A 24,269-nucleotide genomic window follows, 5' to 3' on the forward strand; every position below is an offset into this window, starting at 1 on the left:
GACAGACACAGCTTGAGGCCCATACAAGTTCCCCTAACTACAAGTGAGTGGACTTGAAGGGGAAGTTCCTCGTTGTGAAGACAAGTTCTGCCAGGCAAATAAGTATGCTGATGGAGAGGAACTGGTTAGTTGAGTCTCTGTTGAGGGAAGAAGCAGAAAGCTCTCAGACCCTCCATATACAGGACGGTGGTCAAATGGGATTGTACATCCATGGTGAGGATGCACCAGTTTAGGGCCAGGAAAATGGAACTGTCAATGTCTGTGGGCATTCAAGGTATCATGGATGTAAGGGACTGGACAAGGGATAAAGAGTAGAGTTAAAATAGGAAGAAATAATGGGGTAAGAGCAGACTGAAACAATGGGTTCGTTAAGCCAGTCCTACTTGTAGAACTGGGCTGGGGCACTACAAAGTTGGGAAATGTGGGGGTTGGGTGAAAAGGGGTAAGATCTTCCAAGGAAGTGAAAAATACGACTGTGCAGGAGACAATAGCCTGTGGTTCAATAATAGGGACCTAGTTGAGAGGGAGGTACTGTGACTGTTTTGAGATATGACATTTGCATCTGGAATTTAGAGGTCAAAACTGTGCCTCCCTGATTGGAACATTTGATAACAACTTCAGGAAGGAACATCCATTGTTCCACCTATTCTTCCACAAAAAAAGGCATCCGTTAGTCTTGCAAGACCATGGATCTGCGCCTGGAAAGTCTTCACTCTCCAGGGCACAAGCCTGGGCAAGGTTGTATGGAAGACTGGCAGTTGCCCATGCTGCAAGTCTCCCCTCTCCATGACACCCATGTTGTCCAAGGGAAGGGCATTAGGACCCATACACCTTGGCGCCAGTGTCATCGCAGAGCATTGTGTGATTAAGTGCCTTGCTCAAGGACACAACACGCTGCCTCAGCTGGGGCTCGAACTCAGGACTCCCAGATCGCCTTAACCACTTGGCCACGTGCCCCACATTCTTCCAGAAAACCTCCTTTTTGCAGTATTTTTCTTTCAAGTATCTAGCATCTGCAATTTTTATTAATTTTCATCTGGTTAATTAGTTTGAACAATTGCAAAGAAAAATGACAAGCTGCTTTTAGGCATAAAGAAACGAGAAATTGAACCTTTCAAGGGCAATTTTGGGCTATTCCTGTGTGCTTTCCAAATGTGGAGCTGAGGTCACAATATATAACTGATTTATTTAGGAACAGTGTAAGACTACAGTTAAATAAATCGATGGGTTCCAGCCGCACCCAAGGACTTCAACATGCATCCAGAGGCAAGACCTGACATGCAGCTCAGTACAAATCCATAGAGTTTCTCAGAGGTTTCTCTTTTCATCTGTAGCCACAAAGATAGTTTCAACATTTGCCCTTTTTAAAGTTAAGAAATACAGATTGGAAATGCCTTTTTGATTACTGTAATTAATGTTCTATGAGAGAACATAATTTGCTGATTGGTTGGAAATTTAAAGAACTTTCCTTAAAGGATGTTTTTTTTTGTCAAAGTAATGAAAAAAGGGTAAAGAAAAGGAGGGGAAGACAGGAAAGAAAGGCAGGTAGTTTATATTTTGTGCATCTCATGGAAGGATGGATTTTATTTTTGCAGGAGCAATTTGTTGTTACGAAAGGATTATTAGATTTTCTGGTCTTTCAAGAGAGCTGTTTTTAAGACATGGATCCACCCTACTGATTCAAACACTGTTTCTTGGTGCTCGAGGCTGATGTGCACAAGCAGTATTGAGCAATTCCTGCATTGCTGCTTGACCAAGAGCCTTCAGCCAGAAATGTTAACACTTTTTTTCTTTATTCACAGCTGTTGCCTGACCTGCTTAGGGGTTTCAGCACTTGTTGTTTCTGCTTGAGTTTTTTAGCATTTGTAGTACTTTTCGTAAGTTGTGGCCAAAAAAGATCCCCTGCTATTTCAGTTTTGAAGAGGAGTTGGAGTTTTACCCGGTATCCTGACTTCTAGAAAGATCACAGGTCATATCTAATTTGAAATCTTTCATTTGGCACTCACATGCCCATATGACAGTGATTTAATACAACACATGTTTATTATAAACAAGGAAGTCTGTAGATGCTGGAAATCCTAAGCAACGCACACATTTGGGATCGATGGGCACTGATTCAAAAAGTGGTGATTCTTGATAACCCAAAATCCTGAAGAAGAGTCTAAACATCAACTATCTATTCATTATCATATATGCTGCCTGACCTGCTGAGTTCTTCCAGCATTTTGTGTGTGTTACTTTTTTACTGACCACTGTTTCTCATACTGACCTGCTAACTTCTGCTGTTACAGTCTATCATCTGAGATTATAAAAACTTCCATTGTGCTTTCCATAAGACCATAAGATATAGGAGCAGAAGTCAGCCATCCGGCCCATCGAGTCTGCTCTGCCATTCAATCATGGGCTGATCCAATTCTTCCAGTCATCCCCACTCCCCTGCCTTCTCCCCATACCCTTTGATGCCCTGGCTAATCAAGAACCTATCTATCTCTGCCTTAAATACACCCAATGATTTGGCCTCCACAGCCACTCGTGGCAACAAATTCCACAGACTTACCACCCTCTGACTAAAGAAATTTCTCTGCATCTCGGTTCTAAAAAGAAGTTCAATCCTGAAGTCGTGCTTTCTTTGCAGATCAGTCGGGATGCCCAAACTGGAGGGGTTTGATTTCTGGAGGACAACGCTAAATGGTGCACGATACGTGGTTGCTCCAATGGTGGATCAGAGTGAGCTTGCATGGAGGTTGCTTAGTCGTCGCCATGGTGCCCATCTCTGTTACACACCTATGCTTCATGCTCAGGTATTCGTGCGGGATGCAAATTACAGAAAGGAGAACCTGTACAATGAGACAAATGCAGAAGATCGACCACTCGTCGTTCAGGTATTGGGCTTAGAGCAATTATAACAGGAATAAAGCAAAACTATACCTCACTGACATTTGAACTTGACCTTTTCACACTCCTTCTATCGCTGAATTGTAACATCATTCTGTCTATTGATTTAATTTAAATATATTGAGCATATTAACAGAAAAATATGAACTAAAATGTTTATAATTTATTTAGCTTCGATAACCCAGTAACTATTTCCATTTAGTGTCCCATTTACAATAACAAGAAGACTTCCCTGTGTATCAGATGGATCACCCGAGTGTAGGTGAAATTGGGCAGATGGATTGCACATCTGTAGTTGAACCTGACTCAATGTAATCCTTTGTCCACTGCAGCTAGATCATCCAATATTCCTGGTTACCAAAAAACCTAGTGAAATATCAGTCTGATTGCATTACCTATTTTTAATATGTTTTATTGTCTTTTTTTGTTTTAAGTTCTGTGCAAATGACCCAGAAGTGTTTGTCCAAGCCTGTTTGCTCGCTCAGGATTACTGCAATGCCATTGATCTCAACCTGGGTTGTCCACAGATGATTGCAAAACGAGGTAGCTGAGGATTTTTTCTGTTTATCTGATGTACTAAACTGCACTAATGCTGACATGAAATTAAAAAAAAAACACCATTTTTTCAGCCAATTACATCATGGCATTTTGGTCTTTAGAGTGGTGCAATGTATAAGAAATTGTTGGTTGAACTGTTAGCACTCTTGTTTGTAAAAATGATCGGAATGTTACCAATGAGTCATTGACTATGTTTATATATTGTAAAATTTGTTTGAGGATCTGAAACAACACAAACTATAAATGTGAAAGAGTTAAATCCTAAAGGCCAAAAGCTTTGATAAGCATAAAATATGTTGAAGTACTAGCAATGCAGGAAGTAGTTTAGTCTTAATTAGCATTTCTGGTCAAGATGGCGCCAGTGAGCAACGATTCCAAGGGCAACATCTTCCAAATAGTAAAACATTCCAATTATTTCACTCTTTCTACACCTTCTGCTTGTTCTTTTTGTCTTGCCTGTGTTATGGAAACTGTTGGAGCCTGTGACGTATAATTTGGAACTTGATCTCCTATGTCTGGAGAGTTGTCTTGTGGAGCTCAGAGACAGAGGGCCGAAAAGCTCCGAGACCACAAGCCGACTCGTGGAAAAGACCAGAGATGAGTTGCAGGGTCACGAATGACTCCATCCCAAAGCAGCGAGGAAGATTGAAGCATTGGGGTGAATGCAGAGGGGATCAGCAATGGCTTGGCTCAAGACAGTCGGCAGCCAGATCAGCGCGTTTGGACCCAGTTCGGCGTGTTTGGGCCTAGGTGGGTGCCGTTCAGCCCTGGATTGGCGGTGTTAGGACCCAGATCAGCAGTTACTCTAAGGATGGACTGCGTTTGTGTGGCTGCTCTCCTTGTATGCAACGAAAAAACGTTTCCCACATTCTAAGTTTTATGTAATTATTGAACTGTACTTTATGTTAGTTTCTTTCAGTTTTTCAGTGTTTTCTTTCGTGTGGCAGGTGGATGATCTGATAATTTTTTTGTGTGTGGGGGGGTTGAGGATTTGGTGCTATTGTCACTGTTCTTTACTGCAAGTGAGGGGGTCGGGAATTATTATGTGTTGAGGATCATTGATTTTGTGGCTTTTTTTTTGTTGCGGACAAGGGGGGTATTTTGGGGTCTGCAGATTTTGTTTCTTTTTCATGCCGGTTGCGGGGGCGGGGGGGGGCGCGTGGAGTTGATGTCTTTTCTTTCATCAACCCCCATGGTCTTTCTTTATTTAATGGCTATCTGGAGTAGACAAATATTGGAGTTGTATTATAAATGCATACTTTGAGAATAAAATGAAACTTTGAACCTTTTAATATTTTTATTTAAATATTTCATCTATGTTAATATCAGAACAACAGTTTTGGAAGTTTTTTTGTGCCTTTATAGACCGGGCAAGCAAACATTAAATTGTTTATGAACATTGCCTGATTCTTCCTACTTCAGTCTTGAAACACTGTATTTATGCATGCATAGAACTAAAGATCTAATAGTATGGTGAGAGTGTAAATCAGCAAAAAGTCTGAATGTGAGCATGCTGCATGCATAGGGTTGGAGAATGGACACAAAGTTGATGAATGTTGTGATTATGATCTGATTGGAATATGTGGTTTATTTTTACTAAGGTTTTTGGAACACTTGCCAATTGTCAAGTGAAAGCCTTTCATGCATTATATTCATTTAGTAACATCCATTTCTTGTTTTTGCTTCATTTAAAAAAAATAGCAATTACAGAGTATGGAATACTTAGATTAAAATAGATTGTGATTATTTTTTTCCCATTATTATATATTTGTCTATCCCCTGGGATTGAGGTCCATCTAATGAATGTTGTTGGGAATGCAGATGGTGGTGTACATACTGCATACCAAATAATATATATAATCAGAAGTGATCTAAATTCACATCTAAAAATAATATTGCACACAAAGTGCATGTTTTAATAGAAAAAAAGTCAGTCACTTCTGTAAGATGAAGCTATATTTGAACTACAGTTTTGCATGACCAGTTGAATAGATCAACTGCAATTTAGTTCAAGTTTGAATAGCTAAGTCTTTCCTTGGAGTGCTAATCCTTTAGAAGAATGTAACTATTAGAAAATTAGTGCATGTTGGTGGGATGTAAGTAGCATTTAATAAAATTGGGGAAATGCCATTGACTTATTGTAGTATTTATTGACGTTAAAACTGCCTTAAACTATCAAAAAAAAGAACTGACCTGTCTTGATTTTTTGCTTATGATCATTTATCTACTTCAATACATTTGGTATATGTTAGAGTGCAAAAAGAAAATAATTGAATTCAAGAAACTCTGTGGTAACACGAAGTTCATTTCCTCGGCATTAATCTCTCAAATATTTGGCAGTCTTCATATGAGCTTCCGTTTCTTTTCTTGATATATTTTCATAAAGCCAAAATCTACAAAAGGATTAAAAGGATGTATTTTTATATTTTTTGATCAGCAGCTAAGGTCTTTTCTACTGCACTAAATCAAATGTGATCTTACTCAACTTAAAATATACCATTAACTAATTGCTGTATAATTAGTGGAAATAATTAAAAGCCTGAACATAAATGAGATAATGAAGAGAATTTGCAGGTGACACATTTTATAAATTTATATTAATGTGTGGCGAATCCTCTAACATTCCACTTGGCTCTCAGCTGCTGCTGAGAACCACGCTCTTTAACAGAGACTGCAAAAACACTCATCCTTTTGAAATAATACCTCTCTTTTAATCAGCAAGGTATTTTGCTGGGAATATGACAATAAATGTATGTGTTTGTTCTTGTCTATAGGGCATTATGGAGCATTTCTACAAGAAGAATGGGACTTGCTACACAAAATGCGTGAGTAGTTAGTTTAAAAATTAAAAATTTATTTGCAGGCCCTCTTCAGTTTCTTTAGGTAATTTGTGATCTATCTGTTAGCGTTTTTCATTATTTCCTTGAAATTACTGAAACCCTTTCCAAGATGTACACAATTTGAGTGGAACTACACAACGAACAATTTTTCTTGCTTTAGCATTTGCCCCGAAGTATAGTGTTACAAATGCAAAACTAAACCAATCAAATGAAGAATTTTATGAAGGAGGACGTGTTAAAGTTATGCCATCCTCAGATAGTCTGTACAGCATGTATTCTGCAGTTTAAATCTGCTTAATAAAATCAGGCTGTTTCTGAAAATTCAGCAGCATAAATAGATCACTTAATTCACAAGGGGCATTCGTCTAGTGATTCAAAGGTCGCTAGTTCGAGCCTTGGCTGAGGCAGCGTGTGTGTCCTTGAGCAAGGCATTTTACCACACATTGCTCTGCGACGACACCGGTGCCAAGCTGTATAGGTCCTAATGCCCTTCCCTTGGACAACATTGGTGGCATGGAGAGGGGAGACTTGCAGCATGGGCAACTGCTGGTCTTCTATACAACCTTGCCCAGGCCTGCGCCCTGGAAACCTTCCAAGGCGCAAATCCATGGTCTCCTGAGACTAACGGATGCCTATAACATACCAGCTCAGAAGGTATTTTCAGTGGAAGGGGAAGTGAAGAGAGGAAAGGAGAAACGATTAGTCTCTAATTTTATAAACAAGAAGGTGGAATTTTAACTGTCTTTTAAAAAATAACACATTGATGTACAGATGTTTGTCGGAGGTGGTAGAGCAATTTTAAAACTACAGCCTCTGACTTTAGAAGAGAATTTGGAAAACACATTTAATAAAAACAGCTGGGTGACATCCTGATGTATTTAACTGTTGAGGCTTAAGAGTAAATACTTGCTTATGTCATGGAATGAGATTAAACGGAGGACGACTTAAGAAAGATAAATAATGCATTCAATTTGTTCTGTTTTCTTAGTTTCTGAGGCACATAAGAGAATCTCTGTTCCTATCACCTGCAAAATTCGTGTCTTCCCAGAAGTCAGTAAAACTGTGCAATATGCAAAAATGCTGGAGAAGGCAGGTTGTCAGGTAATTAAAATACTTATTTTACTTTCTAATAATCTTGATTGTTGAACTTTGGAAAATATGTGGCATACGTTTAGCACATATTTGGATGTGATTGTAATTTGTAAATTGGCAGTTTGGCTCAGCCTATAGTTTCCCACCCAAGTGAGAAAATTGATTTCAAATGCATTATATGGTCAGGGTTCTGAATTTTTGGAATACTTTAAGAAATATTTGACAATACATATGGTTTATTCCTGTACTGTGTCATGTTTGGAGCCATATATTACTCAGCAATGCAAAGTGGAAGTCCATAAGTAATTATAGGTAACTATATAATATAGTTTACACACAGTTAGCAAAGTCAAAATCTGAGCATTTGGACAATTGGAATGTTCCCTTGCACAATTAATGACTTATCCTAACCAAGTATTGTTGTTAACTGCTATTGAATATTTCAGATATGTACAATTACTTACTTCAGCTGAAGCTTGAGATGGTTCATGTAAGCAATGGATGATTTTTTAAATGACCTAACTGTGCACACTATGGAACTAATATGTCTGGGTTTTTGATGTTGTGAATTTTAAATCATGAAAAATTAACTGAAAGTCTTGTGATATAATTGATTTCAAATATTTTCCTCCACAATAAAAGCTGTAACATAGTAATGGTGTATTATATTAATTGTTTAAGGAAAAGATTGACATGTTGCTCAGAGACTGGATCAAAAATCGAGATCAAACCAATGTGATTAAATACAAGTTTCTTATTGCAGTATGCACCTACATTGATAAACTTGCATTCACTCTGTTTACTTTGCATGGGTATGGATTTTAAACACAAACCTACCTTAATCCTAAATGTATTAAAACTTGGTGGACTTTATGAATTTGTTTAACCTCACTTTGGGAATCTAGTTCCATTTGAAAATATGGAAGGTGAGATGCATTCACTTTTCAATGATTAGCCCTAATATTCAGATGTGTTAAATCACAGTCAACAGAAATTCAAGGCCTTTAATGGGGCAAAGATAATGGCTTTCTCTACATTTCAACCAAACTTACTATATTTTGTAGCCAAACAAAAGAATTATGTTGCTTGTATTGCCCCTTCCAAATGTTCTGATTTTACAATGCGTATGTAATGAAAAAAATTCCAATCCTTTTCAGCTGCTAACTGTTCATGGTCGTACAAAGGAACAAAAGGGGCCCCTGACTGGAGTGGCTGATTGGGAACACATAAAAGCTGTGAGGTAAGTAGCCAATAATGTTGTGCATGATAATAGGTAACAAGTATATTCATTCTTACCCTCTTCCTCATCTGCATAGTGGGTGGAGCCTAGTTACGAATGAAATCTTGGCTCATTTTTGGTCATGTTGTCATAGTTGTTCAATTAAAATTTATAGCTTGTTCAGTTTTCACTTGATCTGACTATGAATAAATTATTTTAATCTTGTGAAAGTTATAAAATTTGGATTTCAGAACTACCAATACTATGCTCTCACCTTGAATATCATATAAAAGTCTCAAGGTCAAGTTCAGTTAGTTGTCATTTGACTGTATACATGTATAGCATGGCACGAAATAACGTTCCTCTGGACCAAGGTGCACAGCACAGTACATATAACTCACACACAACACATAAAGAAATATTACCGCAAATAAATTAACAAATAATAAGATGCATTTACGACACGAGTTACAAAGTAAACAGTATAATACCACAGGTGCTTCATAGGTTATGAGACCTGGATGATGTCAAGAAGGTTAGTAATTTTATTGCCTGGGGAAAAAAGCTGTTTGCCATCCTAACAGTTCTTGTCCTAATACTGTGGTACCTCCTGTCTGATGATAGGGGGGGTCAAAGAAATTGTTGGATGGATGGAAGAGATCACTGACAATGTTAAGGGCACTACGCATGCAGCAAGAGAGACATCATTAATCCTCTCAGCTGTCCTTGCAATCCTTTGTTAGGACTTGCAGTCATATTCCTTGCAATTCCTTTACCAGGCAGTGATACAGCTAGTCATGTCACTCTCAGTGGTGCTCTTGTAAAAATAGATTAGAATGGGGGTAGGGGGAGTCTTACTTTCTTCAGTCCCCTCAGTAAGTGGAGACAGTGCTCTGCCTTCTTGACCAAAGAGGCATTAGGTATGAGTGTTTCTTTATTTTAATGTTAATTTTAACCTTCCGCTGTGCAAATCTCCATACGTTAAAGATAGTGATGACTCTTTTGCATTCATGCATTATATTTCAGATCTCTTCCCATCTCCTCATAAAGGATTATGGGTTGCTCTTTCACGTGATTTGTTCCTAGTAGACCCATAATACATAGTGGAAAACAATTTTCCTTCTTTATCATTTGCCTACAAGTTCACTACATTACATATGGAAAATATATGTTAAGAAAATATTGTAACGAACTTTAATAATGGGAGACTTTAGTTGTTCTTTCTGTGTCGGTATGTGCAGCATAAACTGTACAGATTAAAGCTGTTTAATAAAAGCAGGCTGTTTATGGTCATTCAAAGCACAAAGTTCAATTCATAAACCACACACTTGTTCAGCTCAGCGAACACCTTCAGTAAGTGCAGTATAAAGAAGTGAAGTAAAGGAGAGGAGCAATTGTTTGTCCCTGACTAGAAAGTATTCATATTAGCTATCTCTCAATAATTGCTATTTTTTTCTACAATTCCTTAAATTTCATGTCACTAAATCCCTGTGTATCTGTTAGTGCATATTATTTAACATGGGAAGCTAATGTTCATCACTTTTGCTGGTCTCTCCTTTGCTCATTTAAAACTATTCTCTCATGAAGGCATGCAGTAGCTCTGCAGTTTTACTCTTTCCTCCTTTTATCATTGCCTCTCCTTTCCAGTATTATGTTCAGATAAAAATTGGGGGAAAAAAATTGAAGTCAAAGTTCTAGGACTGTGAGTTCTAAAAGAAGTTTGCTCACCTAAAATTTCAGTGGCATGAAGGATTACTAGGTAGTGAAGGAGCATCATATACATTATTTTTTTCCCTATGGGGTTAAAGGTTGTAGGCAAAATGTGTAAGCAGCCTATTTGATTTGGACTAGGGAATACAGTATACTGGATTAATAATACTCAAATGAAAATGGAAATTTGACAATTTTCTTCTAAAACAAAATATTTGTAAAATAGACTCCTGGTAAAGCTTGATTCTGTCAGTTTATTCATTCATTGGGCTATTTCCATATTGTAATACTTGGTTATCTTTTAACAAAGTGTTCTGACAAATTACAGTTAACAGCTTCCACTTAAATTTAAAACTTAATATACGCAAGTAAAGACACATTTGATATCATTCTGCTACACTGATAATCAAACATTAATGTGATACCTAAATATTTTCATAAAATAAGTGGAATAACTCTGTTCAACACAGGAAAGAAGTGAACATTCCAGTTTTTGCAAATGGCAATATCCAGTACTTAAGTGATGTGGAGCGATGCTTCCGGGAAACTGATGTACAAGGTGTAATGAGTGCAGGTATGTACTCAAAGGAGAATTACTTCACCTTATTCCTAATTAGCCTGATTTATTTCTGCACTTAAGTATCCATTCTTTGCTGCAATATATCTCTGTGTGAACCCTGTTTCTACATGTAGTTCCCTTTGACAAAAGCTTAATACTATATAAAGGTGTACCATCATAAATTGCTATAATCCATGTATATCATTGAAGCAAACTTGTCACATTTCAGTTGCATCCTCTTGTCGATGATTGAACTGTAATACCTCAAGTTTAGTATTTCCAAAAGTGGCTGCTGCTACATGGAATCATCTTTATCCCAGTCAGCTTGCTGTAATAGCAAAATCTATCAGTTATTCCATTTAACTAAAAATCATTTAAAAAATGGAATGAATGTGTGATTGTAAGATTGGGATTAAGGTCCCCTTCTACAGTCTGGTCTGTTAATGTGCTACATTCACTAGTGGATTAGTCTTGACCCTGACTTCCCATGGGTAATATCATGTAACGAACAGATCGAATGACTTGCAGAATTGACTGTATTTTAAAAAAACATAGAACATACAACACTGCAGCACAGGAACAGATTATGCTGATCTAATTAGTAATCAACTGAACTAATCTTTTCAACTACACAATCTCCATATCTTTCCATTCTCTGCACACTTATGTGCGTATCTAAGAGCTTTTTATACACCCCCATCATATTTGCCTCCCCTACCAAATCTGTCAATGCATTCTAGGTGCCTACCATTCTATTTTTTAAAAAAACGCCCTGCACCTCTCCTTTAAACTCACCCCTCTCACCTTAAGTGCATAGCCTCTAGTACAGACAAAGATACCAGCTGTCTATTCTGTGCCTTTCATGATCTTATAAATTTCTGTCAGTCTACCCTCAGGCTCTGCCACTCCAAAGAAAGAAGTTCGTCTATTCACACTTTATAGCACATGCCCCTAATCCAGGAAACAACATGTTAAACCTCTTCTGCACCTTCTCCAAAGCCTCCACATCCTTCCTATCAGGTGGTGACGAGAAATAAATGCAGATGTGGACTAACTAGAGTTTTATAAAGCTGCACCATAACTTCCCGACCCTATCAATCTGTGCATCCACTTTCAGAGAGCTGTGAACTTGGATCCCAGGATCATTCTGTACATCAGTACTGCTAAAGATCTTGCCATTAGCATTAACATTTGATCTCCCAAAGTGTAATATCTCACATTTGACTAGATTAAATGCCAAATGCCATTTCTGCAACTGATACATATACTGAATGTCTCCATGCTATGACACAGATTTACCTTCAAGTCCTTGTTTTCAATTTGTTTATATTCAGCACTATAAAATGTATTCCAGTTTAAAGTTTTCTGTCCTTTTTCATAAGTCTGCCAAATATAACTATTGCAGTTGTTGCATCAAATATTTTCTTCTGCCAGTGTTTCTACTTGCTTAGGTTCATATCCTAAGACTAATTCCAGTATTGCCGCTTTGGGGTTGGACTTGGCAAAAGCATTTCAAGAACACTCTACGTATTATTAGATTAGATTAGATTATGAGGACACTCAGTCCTCGTTTATTGTCATTTAGAAATGCATACATGCATTGAGAAATGATACAATGTTCCTCCAGAGTGATATCACAAAAAAAACAGAACAAACCAAAGACTAACACTGACAAGACCACATAATTGTAACATATAGATACAGCAGTGCAAAGCAATACCATAATTTGATAAAGAACAGACCATGGGAACGGTTAAAAAAAAGTCTCAAAGTTCCGATCGATTCCCGATAGTCCCCAATAGCAGGCGGCAGAAGGGAGAAACTCTCTCTGCCATAAACCTCCAGGCGCCGACAACTATCGATGCGTTGGAAGCACCCGACTCTGAGTCCAGCCGAAAACTTTGAGCCTCCAGCCAGCCCTTCGACACCAAGCACCATCTCTGCCGAGCGCTTCGACCCCGTCCCAGCCGCCAATCAACAAGCAAAGCCGAGGATTCGGGGCCTTCCTCTCTAGAGATTCTGGATCACACAGTAACAGCGGCAGCGGAAAAGGCATCTCAGAAGTTTCTCCAGATGTTCCTCCGTTCTCTCACGTCTGTCTCCATCAAATCAGAATTGTGCACGGCACCCTACTTGACAGATTACAGATATCATTCACCGGAGTGGCCGCGCAATCTTTTCCTCCTCCTCCCTCAAACAACCAGCACAGTTTAGAGACCAGGCTTGGGTGGGGGGTGGGTGGGTGGAGGCTAATCCTGATTGAGGCATCTTCCATAGACTCTAATAATAATCATGTTCAAAAGTTAAAGAAATTTATTTGATCCTTCATTAAGAAACTAGCAAAACAAACAATCTTGAAGCGATATAATTAATGAAACTAAAACTAACGCTATTTAGAGTACTTAAATAGAATGAAATGAAGTTAAGCGAAATTAAATGCAAATGGTTAAACGAAATTAAACACAGTTAAACAAAATAAGCGGAATTAAACTGTCAACAAAATGATATCACCCCAACCTACTCCCTAGTTCTAAACTAATTAAAATGAGTAAAAAACACGAACACATAATTAAAACTCTTTACCCATGCGCCCCCACCCACATGACTAACAGACATAATAAACATGCAACACAGCATACAATGCAGATAGGACACAGATACATAGCTCCTACAATACTAATGCTATCCCAGTTAATGTTGACAATTAGTAATATTAACTTTGTACTTTTCAGAAACTTGAATACAAATTGAGGATAGAATGTGCAGAATTATATGGTAGAATTTAAATTATTTTTATACAGTTTGGTCTAATAATCTGCTATTTCATGATCGCTTTTCATTAGAGGACTAGATTTGATCTTGACTTCTCATGTGCAATGTCATGGTGCCATGAAGTACTTATTTTTCTAAGGGGATACATTTCAGTTCAATGGAGATATTATGAAGGCAGACAAATGTATTTTATCTTCTGCTCGGCTTGTCAAAGGTATTAAGAATACCTGTGATTCATTGCAGTGTTGTTACGTCAATGTAATGTGCAATGAAGTAATAGTATATATGTTTATACTTGGCACCTACACGGCAAATAACCAGTTGGAAATTATATATATTTTTTTAAAAACAGTGCTGTTAGGCCATAGTCCTGTCAGAGATGTATAGCTACATTTCTTTCTGCAATAAAAGATAGAATAAATAATAATTCATACTTATTTTTGAAGAAATTATGGTGAAATAGAAGCAGATAATGCTGTAAATGTTCAGCAAGTTAATTTAGCAGAATGAGAAGCAGAAAACATTTCTGATTGGATCTTTCATCAAAACCAGAAATGGTTAGAGAAACAGGTTTAATGAGAAAGGAAGAATTCAATTAGAGAGAAGGTAATAAATCTTATTTGTTATGATTGTAACACCAGGCATTTCAGTGAGATAACTTGTATATGTTATGCTTTAAAATATGTTCCTATAAAAATCACAATTGTTCTAAGCCATCAGACTATGATTGACTTGTAGTTTTGATCATCTAGAGCCAGGTTATTTTCCCAGCATGTACCATTTACAGAATATGTCATGAGAATCAGAAGAAGAATTACTAAAGTGTTTTTACATACCAGTTAAAATGCAGTAGCAGTCAATGCTCTCCCACACAGGTTCCTCTGTGCAGTTAATGAGTTATCATCAAATACAACAGTCAATCAATCAATCAGAATGCAATATATCAGTTCAAGCTAAGGTTCAAGAAGGAAAAGAACATGTTAAGAAAGAGACCGCAGTATTAATGGACTTAATATAGCTATGGTATCTTCAGCTTATCTATAAGTTTGATCTTAGATTTGCAGTGTGCCCATATGAAATGCTCTTCATTTCAACCACTGTGACCTATCCTGTAGTAGGCAAGAGAAACTCCAGATCCTGGAACTATTTCTACATAAATATCTTTCAGATTATATGACTTTTGATTTTGCAAACTTATTGCTGCTGTGGGGAGACATCAGTGATGATGAGCCATCAACTTAAAATTGTCTCTGAGCCTGAGAGATGAGGCATTCTAACATGGTGTTGTTGGACCCCATTGTGTTTTGTCTGAGTGAACATCAGATGATAAATTGAAGCCATACTATAAATGCTTCCTTATGTTCATAATCTTATATCTGAATGATGCCCATTCCATATTTTTTCATTTTGAGATATTGCCATATTTTTCTGTTGAAAATAAATCTTAGAAGAGTTGCTATCAGCATTTTTAATTTTTTGCTGTTAAATGGCAGTTATTACAGCATCTTATGTTAAGCACAATGCTTTTTACTTGATGTATTCTGTGTTCAATACTCATAATCCCTAAGATTTATAGTACCTAAGGATGCAACACATTTTTTTTCACATGATTCTAAGTAAGGTAAAGTCAACACTAAAAGTGCTCATTTCTGATGTTGTCACTTGAAATTAGGATAAAGAATTGAAATAGAGGAAGTATGATTCTCTCTTACAATGGTCTAGTACTTTGATATGTCCCATGTGCAAATAACAATTAGAGTTAAGGTCTAGATGTAGCTTCTGTGTAGCTTTAGGGTATAGAAGATACTTGGAATTTTAACTTTAGAGTCTACAATTTCTGTACCTTTCTCTGACAGAGGGAAATCTGCACAACCCAGCTCTGTTTGAAGGTCGAAAGCCACCTGTGTGGGAGATGGCAGAAGAGTATTTAGAGATTGTCAGCCAGTACCCTTGTCCACTTTCGTTTGTCAGAGCCCATCTCTTCAAACTCTGGCATCACACGTGAGTTAATGAGCAAACTTTCTTCATTATTGCCTTCAATACAGTCTGCCTGATCATCTTGTTTTGAGCAATGTGGACAGGATCCTCTGCTTTTTTGCACGAACTGCACCAGATCAACATTAATCGCAGAAATACATTCACCATTTACTAATGAAACTGTAGGATAAGTTATATATGTACGATGTTCCATGATCGCCCAGGTGGCAAACTTTACAGACCATAGAAAACAATGTTCCTGCTGATTCCCAGGAATAAGCCAGTGTTTATAAAGCTGAAGGTTATGGGCACCTTTTGCCAGACAGCAACATGAATATAGCTGAAGAATAACACACGATAGACAAAGCACCATTCTCTTTTTGACAAGGTACACAATTATAGCTATTTCCTGGGATTTTCTTAAATGTATGCTGTGTAAATATTCTTAAATGTGATGATCAGAACATTAAGTGGTGTGCTTACTTTGATGCAGTCTGAGTCTCTCTTTTAATTTGTACTATGCCTTCATGACAATGGAATAGGCAGATCGTCATCCGAGAAGCCCCTGCAATGGGTCTGAAGATCTGTCATTGGCCTAACACTATCAGAAGCAATGATAAGTGAGACCCATTTCCTATTGACAGATTTGGGGTTGGTGCCATGAGCTGGGGGATTGAATGGGTTTGAAGTTGGGGGGAGGAGGCTGCAGGAATTGAAACAAATGTTCCCTGAAGCCACCCAGAATCATCTCAAAAAGCTGTTCACTTTATTCTAATGCAGTTGATTCTGACAACTGTGCATCTTTTAAACCCAGTCTAGTTATCTGAATTGTATAAAAGCAAGAGCTGCAATACCACTGTCCTTCATTGTAAAACATATTATTCAGGAAAGTTGACAGATAGATTGTATTGGGATCAAAGAATAAAGGAATAAATTTAAATGACAGGAATCAGAAGAAGATGCTTTGTCTCTAGTTTTCTTACCCATAATTATTGCAGTTTATACAGAGATAACAGGCAAATAGTAAGGACTACTATCTGTGTGTGCCTTTTGTATTGGAGAGTCTATTTAAAAATAAAACTTCGTTATTGGAAATATGAAACAAGAACTTCTGTTTTACACTACTCTGGTACAGTATACAGCATCACATCTAATATTTTTAATATACTTTGTTATACACATTTCTCCTGCTAGATTGAAGTGGCCTATTCTATAAAATTAACTCCATTGTTAGAAGACTTGAAATTGCTATAAATTTTGGATTGATTCTGATCTTTGTATTTATTTAGTGTCCTCCGTGTTGGAGGGTGGAGAGACATCTTTGTGTGTTAAAGGGCAGAAAGATAGTAAAAGATCAAGAAAAGAAAGATTATTTGGGGAAAAATTAAAAAAAGAATTAAAAATATTATTTTTCAATTTCACCACTTCATCAAGAGGCTGTTTCTTACAAAGCTTTCAGGGGCAGAGAGGGAAACTCATGTTAGTTTTTAGTCTTCTCGTTCTTGGCTCAATGCCACACTTTATCTGATATCATTTATGTGACTCTCCTTAGCCTGTTTCCTGTATTAAGAGCACCAATGAAATGCAAGTGTCAGGTGTTTTCAGAAGCAGCCTGTGAAGTACTTATAATTTATTGTATGGATGGGATAATAGGAGTTACCATTACATATTAATAGTAGCTTTGAAATGTGATCCTCTTGGAAAGGGTTAGTCCATTGGGTCAGTAGGATCATCTCCATTTTGATGGAAGCTGACAAACTCTCAATGGTATGAAGGCGGATTAAATCTAAGCAATTTGAATGTTCTGTTTTCAATATGTCACACAGCAGGAAAGATTAAGCAATTTTTCTAATGAGGGTTTGAATGATATTATGTGTGATTATATAGGAAATGTTATTTGAAGGAGACTTACTTCACTCTGTCTCTGACTCAAATTTGCCATTATGTCCTTTTATTCCACGTCTGATTTTATATAACCAAAATTAAATAATCAGCTCTACCACCTGAAGGTGTAATTCCAGTTTACTGCATCCTAGAATGGGGAAAGTAAATGAGGTGTATGATTGCATGTGGTGTTCCCTGTATTACCAATAGATGCCCCTAGGTAGCTGATACCTGTGTAATAAAAATGAATGGAGCCCCATTGTGCCCACTGTACTGTGCACAACCAGGGGAGAAAAGTAGTTATCAGATTGAGAGCAGCTACAGAATTTTTACTTTGTCTGATTTTAAAACCTTTAAAATCTTTCCAGTTGGACTAGCAATTACATTTTTAAAATTGAAAACTTTTGATGTAACACATTGTGTTATTTGTCAAGCTTCTTACTTGTCAATGTGTATTTTACTGAACAGAGACCTGTGCTTTTTATAGGCTACAGGTTTACCATGAATTAAGAGAGGAATTAGCAAAAGTGAAAACTCTGGAGGCCATTATAGAGGTCAACAAAGAACTTAAACGAAGGTGTCAGGTATGCATAATTATGATATAATCAAGGAATTGGTGCTCATACCCACAATAAGTATATCTGTTGCTGAAAGACAATGTAAGTGTTTTGAAGGGGAAAGATAGATATGTTTTGCATTAAAGAAATTAATATTGTTTTCCTGAAGATTTGTTCTTTTTGTGCAAAGATATATTCAGCTTATTTATTACAGAATAAAATTAGGATGGCACAACAATAATACAAGCCTGGTTGAAAATGAAACTTGTTTTGATTCTGTTAAAATACAAACATTTTATTAACATGATTTCGTTAGAATATGCAGCGGAAAATATTCTTTAAAAGGCCTAGTTGGATTTGATTAATCTGCAACGTAATGCTGAGTTTCAAATGGAATGTAGTATCACCTTACAGTGCAATTGCTTTTGACTGTTATGAGCTACACCGTGTGGCCAGTTGCATTCCCAAAGAATAGCTCATTATACTAATGACATTAACCACATTAAAATTAACATGAGCCTGGATGAAGGAGAACTGCATTTTAATTGCAAGGTGCTTTGCTAATTTTCAACTTTTAAATTCATAACCATATTTTTGAAAAAAAGCATTATATAATAACATAAAGTAAGAATTTTTTAAAGCTATTGTCAAAGTTACCTTGAAGGCTAAGAGGTAGAGAAGAAATTCCATTCATAGTGCAGGACTATGTAGCTATTCACTGGGTGAGGAATGTCCAGAGTCTGAAGGATGTTAAATTTGTGGCAGGATTATAAAGGTGGATGTAGTCGTGGATGAAGGGAGAGTACAGGGTCTCAAAGAATATGAGCTTGTGGATGAGAATTGTAAATTTGTAATGCAAGGGTAAAAGCAACCAAAGTAAGTTATTGCATATTGATGAAGGGCAAGTGGTACTTGCTGGTTTCAGTATTAAACCTTTATATTGACTATAAATTATTAAGAGTGGTGATGGAAGATCACACAGAAGAGCTTTGGAGTACATAGGTAGTTCTGGAGATGCCACATCAATTACTTTTTCAGGAAAACAAAGTAGAAAAGTTTAGAAATACTCAGTTGGGCAGCAAGTGTCTTTGAGGTGAGAAACAGTGACATTTTCAGGTTGATCTTTCTCATGGATCTCTCCATCAGAAATTATTTCAGTTCGAGCTCATAGGACTAGATGTTTCAATCCCGTTGATAAGCAGATCCTAACTCGGGTCATAGCATAGAGATTTTGAGGAGGGGCTTGGAGGGTGGTAGATGCTTCTCAGGGAACATCAGGTGGGCACCCCTTTTCTTAGATGTTTTGTCAATTTAAGCCCACTACATTTCCAGGGGGTTCAACAGTGCAACCTGGTGTGCCAAGTCCCCCCCCCCCCGCAACTTCACATCTGGCCACCCATGGGTCATTTTAGGGCTCAGCTGCCATCACTCCTCTTCATCCATAACCAATAGGTTTCGCTTGGCTACCTCTGAGAGTTCTTTTATAGCTTGGTCTCAGACTCCCAGTCCCTTCAGCAATCTGACTATGGAAGTAGCCACAAATCCTGGGCAGCCAACTCCTACGGGGAAAATCTGCACTTTCTGTGGGCAGAGATTTTAAAACACTACTATATTGTTTATCAGAATCGGGGAAAAAGGTCGATTTTGAAAGCTGAATTTGGAATGTAACATGATGGGGGGGTGGGGGGGAGAGAATGTTTGAGCAGTGAAGGTACCTCCCCATTTGTAGATGGCAATGAACTCAAATAAGAGGGAGATTTTACCCATGGTAAATAAGAGCTTGCAGAATTTGAATTAATTTTTTGCATTATTCTATTGCAAATATTTATAACTGTTTCCTAATGTCTGTAGGATGAAATATCTAACTTAAAGGAAGAAGAAACTGGAGAAAACCATTTGCCTCTTCCTCACTGGATTTGCCAACCGTATGTCCGACCAGGGTAGGAGAGATTTAAATTTAGAGTTTACACTGACAGGCATATTTATAATCAGAGCTACAAAAATACTCAACTTGGATTATTGTAAATTTATACAATAATAACTTGTTGGAGGAGGGTTGGGGGAAGCCAAAGCTAACAGTTAAATGAGAAATGATGCAAATTCATTTCTTTTTTTTTTAATTTTATTTTTATTTGGATAAGGAATTCACAATTATCATGTACTTTTTTCACACATATAACCTTTTCCATTTTTTTATATGTATAAAACTACAATTATTTATACATTCTTAAGTACACATTGAGATGATATAAAAGGAAAATAAACATTTAAATAGATAATTATGTACTGTGGTAAATCTAACCTATTAGGCTAAGTAATGAAATTAGTTGTTAAGAAAAATGGTAATAATAGTTTCCATACAACCCTTCTGGATCATTTCCACTGGTCCAAAATGTTGCATACAAGCCTATATACCAACCATTGTAGGTGTTTATATCCCAATTTGTTCGTGCTTGATCCTGCCCGCAGACATAATTCTCCAATCCCTATGTACTTATTTACTTAATTTTTTCATTTTTTTTTATCCCTTTCCCAAATCTTTCCCTTTACTTGTGTTAATTCTCTATTTTCCAAAAAAAAACAAACATTTAGACTAGGGGTGCTTACGTTAGCAATATTACTGTGTTGATGAGAAGAGCAATATAAATCATTAGGAGAGTCATCTAAAGTCTGCTCGCATTGGGGTTATATATTCAATCCATTTATTCCAGATTTGATAAAATGTTTCTTTTTGAGTTCTCAGGGAGTAAGTCAACTTTTCCATTTTAAATATTTCCAAGATAATTTCGTACCAATCTTCTAATGTAGGTGGTATTGGATTTAGCCATTTTCTAGTGATTGATTTCTTACTTGCCGCTAAGAGGGCCTGCAGCAACTTTATATCTTCCTTCTGTTCAAGGAACAATACATGCCCCAAATAGAGCGTCTCAAAGTTCAGAGGTATCTGGGACCTAAGTACCTTAACTAATGTTCTATGAATACCTTCCCAAAATAGACTTAATTTAGGGCAATCCCAGAAAATATGAAAATAATTTGCCTCCTTGGAGCCGCACCTTCTCCAACACATCACATTTGTATCTTTATATTTTTCCTGATATGGGGTCTTGAAGTATCTTATAATGTTTTTCCAACAATGTTCTCTCCAAGTCAAAGAATTAGTCGAGGACCATTGAAAGCTGCAGATTTTCCCCCAAGCCTCCTCTGAAAGTACCAACCTCGCTTCTTTCTCCCACTTCTCTTTAATATACAGTGTATTTACATTTTTAGCATGGGAGAGTGCATTATATAGGCGAGAAACTGATTTACTAGGTATTGAACTGCAAGCCGAATTCAGAATCTTGAAAAATTCTAATTCTACTGTTGATAGGTCTGTATATCTACAACTCTGGTTAACATAGTTTCGTATTTGAAGGTACCTAAAAAAGTCATTATGTTCTAGGCCATGTTTGTCCTGCAGGATTTGGAAACTTTGTAATACTCTTTTATCTATAAATGAGAGGTAGGTTGTAAGACCTTTCTTTATCCATAGCTCAAATCTTTTATCTCCTCTGTTGGGAAGGAATTCGGTATCATATGCACACCATCTAAAGAGTTTTAACATGTTATTAATTCCACCTGAATTAACCACCTTCTGCCATACTTTTAATGTAAGATTTATCCAAGCATTATTAAATTTTTCCAACTGGGCCATCAATCCTTTGTCAGCTATTGAGGCCTGAAGAGGAAAACTGTCAACTAATCCAAATTCTATTTCCTTCCATCTAGCCTTATATTCCCTATTACACCAATATAACAGAGGGGTTATCTGTGAGGCATAAAAATAATTTCTCAGGCAAGGAAGAACCATACCTCCTCCTTCCTTCCCTAACTGTAAGGTGTTATATCGAATTCTAGGTTTCCTTCCTTGCCAAATGAAGCGGGAAATCCATTTGTCCCATTCCCTGAATTGATTATCATCCACCCACTGGTAAAGTACGGAAAAGATATAATAACCGAGGAAGAATATTCATTTTTATAGTATTTATCCTTGAATTTAAACTTAAAAAGGGGATAAGATTCCATCTATGCATATCTGCTTTTATCTCTGAGATTAATGGCCCATAATTTACCTGTGACAGTGTTGAAAGATCCTTCGGCAGGGTTATTCCTAAATATTTTAATGATTTAGCTTCCCACTTAAGATCGTATGTATCCTGCAATTTTTTTGGATGGTGTATAATTTAGGGACATAACCTGCGTTTTCTTTACATTTATTTTATAACCTGATATTTTCCCAAAGTCATCCAACAGTGTAAACAATCCTATAAATGATTTTTCTGGTTCACTCAGATAGACCAAAACATCATCTGCAAATAACGCCACTTTCTGTTCAATCCCTGCCACCTTGATACCTTTTACGATTTCGCTCTGTCTTATTAGTTGGGCAAGTGGTTCAATATATAGCGCAAAAAGGAGAGGAGAAATTGGGCATCCCTGTCTAGTGCCTCTCTCTAAAATGAAGGAGTCAGAGAGGTCCCCATTTATCTTAATTCGGGCTGTAGGGCTGTCATATAGAGTCTGAATTACTTTAATAAACCTTTCTTGAAAGCCGAATCTTCCTAACACTCTGTATAGGAATGCCCAACTAACCGAATCAAAAGCTTTCTCAGCGTCCAATCCTACTACCATTGTCTCTGTCTCGTTCTTATTAACCTGTTCTAATATGTGCAGAGTTTTCCTTACGTTGTCCTGTGTTTGTCTTTGTTGAATAAATCCAGTCTGGTCTAAATGGATTAGGCCAGGTAAAAGCTTTTCCAATCTGCGCGCTAATATAGATGTAAATAGTTTGTAATCTAAATGAAGAACACTAATTGGCCGATAATTGCCACATTCTAGTTTATCTTTACCCTCTTTAGGAATAACTGAAATAATCGCTTCTCTCCAGGAAGGTGGAGTTTCTCCTCTCTGCAAGATCCAATTAAAGGTGTTAAGTAGTAATGGGGCTAACTGTGTCTTCAGGGACTTGTACCACTCTGAGGTAAACCCATCAGAACCTGGGGACTTTCCAGCCTTTAACCTAGAGATGGCCACGTTCAGTTCTTTGACAGTTACTGGTTCTAATAAACTTTCATTTTGTAAATCTGTAAGTTTAGGTAGATCTAAAAAATTCAATACACTGTCTATATAGGGCTCATTGGGGGCCCGGGGTTGGGAGTACAGCTCTCGATAATGTGTTTCAAAACTCTCTTGAATTTTCCCTGTTGTACTCTCCACAAGCTTTGTCTTTGGATTCTTTATTTTATGAATTGTATTGACTGCTTGTTGTTTTCGTAATTTATATGCTAATAATCTAGCTGATTTACCTCCTACTTCATAATTCTTTTGTCTCAGGTAAAGAAAATTTCTTTGAGTTTCCAACGTATAAATATCATCAATTTCACTTTGCAATTTCCTAATTTCCTGTTTTCGATTTGAATTACTTTTGTTGCTGTATACAACTTGAAGTTGTTTTAATTTTCCTTGAAGGTCTGCTAATTTTTGTGCATTGATTTTTTTCATGTGAGTAGTAATGGAAATAATTTTCCCCCTCAGTACAGCTTTCAATGTATCCCATAAAATCACTGGTGATGTTTCTTCCGTGTCATTAAGGTCTAGATATTCTTTGATTTCTCCCCTTAATCTCTCCATTACTTCCGGGTTATTGAGTATATGTGAGTTTAGCCTCCATAGTGTTTTCCTCATTTTCCTTTCCAGGATTAGAGACATAGAGACTGGGCTATGATCCGACAGATCAATTGTTGCAATATTACAGTTTTTTATCCTGAGTCTATCTGTATTAAAGATAAAGAAATAGTCTATCCTTGAATAGGCTGAATGAGGGAAAGAGTAATATGTATAATCTTTACTAGTAGGGTGTAATTCCCTCCAGACATCTATAATTCCCAACTCCTCCATCAATGAATTCACTTTCCGAGTCAGAGGTTTATTCTGAGTAACTATTCTTGAAGAATCTAATATAGGATTTAATCTAATATTAAAATCCCCTCCACAAATTACTACCCCTTGAGAACTGACCATTAGGTCAAAAATGTGTCTATAAAATGATCATTCACTACCTGGAGGAGCATAAACATTCAGCAATGTTATTTCTGTACCTTCTATTCTTCCTGTGATTTTTACAAACCGTCCTTCTTTGTCTCTAGTCTCTGAAATATGTTCATAATTAA

General features: G+C 37.0%; 1 protein-coding gene across 2 annotated transcripts in view; it reads left to right on the forward strand.

The window, feature by feature from the left end:
• dus1l (dihydrouridine synthase 1-like (S. cerevisiae)) overlaps positions 1 to 24,269 on the forward strand; it is a 62,739-nt gene that overhangs the window by 8,624 nt on the left and 29,846 nt on the right. The window contains exons 2-10 of one of the 2 annotated variants that reach the window (XM_063074426.1): positions 2,636 to 2,882; positions 3,330 to 3,438; positions 6,228 to 6,278; positions 7,282 to 7,394; positions 8,543 to 8,625; positions 10,785 to 10,888; positions 15,502 to 15,646; positions 17,994 to 18,090; positions 19,915 to 20,003. In XM_063074426.1, coding sequence (XP_062930496.1) covers positions 2,646 to 2,882; positions 3,330 to 3,438; positions 6,228 to 6,278; positions 7,282 to 7,394; positions 8,543 to 8,625; positions 10,785 to 10,888; positions 15,502 to 15,646; positions 17,994 to 18,090; positions 19,915 to 20,003 — 1,028 coding nt within the window. In that variant the 5' untranslated portion in view covers positions 2,636 to 2,645. Of the gene's footprint in view, positions 1 to 2,635; positions 2,883 to 3,329; positions 3,439 to 3,510; positions 4,204 to 6,227; positions 6,279 to 7,281; positions 7,395 to 8,542; positions 8,626 to 10,784; positions 10,889 to 15,501; positions 15,647 to 17,993; positions 18,091 to 19,914; positions 20,004 to 24,269 lie in introns of those variants that run through there. The other variant, XM_063074427.1, reaches the window with a different exon arrangement.

The sequence above is a fragment of the Mobula hypostoma genome, chromosome 22 (genome assembly GCF_963921235.1).
Source record: "Mobula hypostoma chromosome 22, sMobHyp1.1, whole genome shotgun sequence".
Taxonomy (NCBI): Eukaryota; Metazoa; Chordata; class Chondrichthyes; order Myliobatiformes; family Myliobatidae; genus Mobula; species Mobula hypostoma.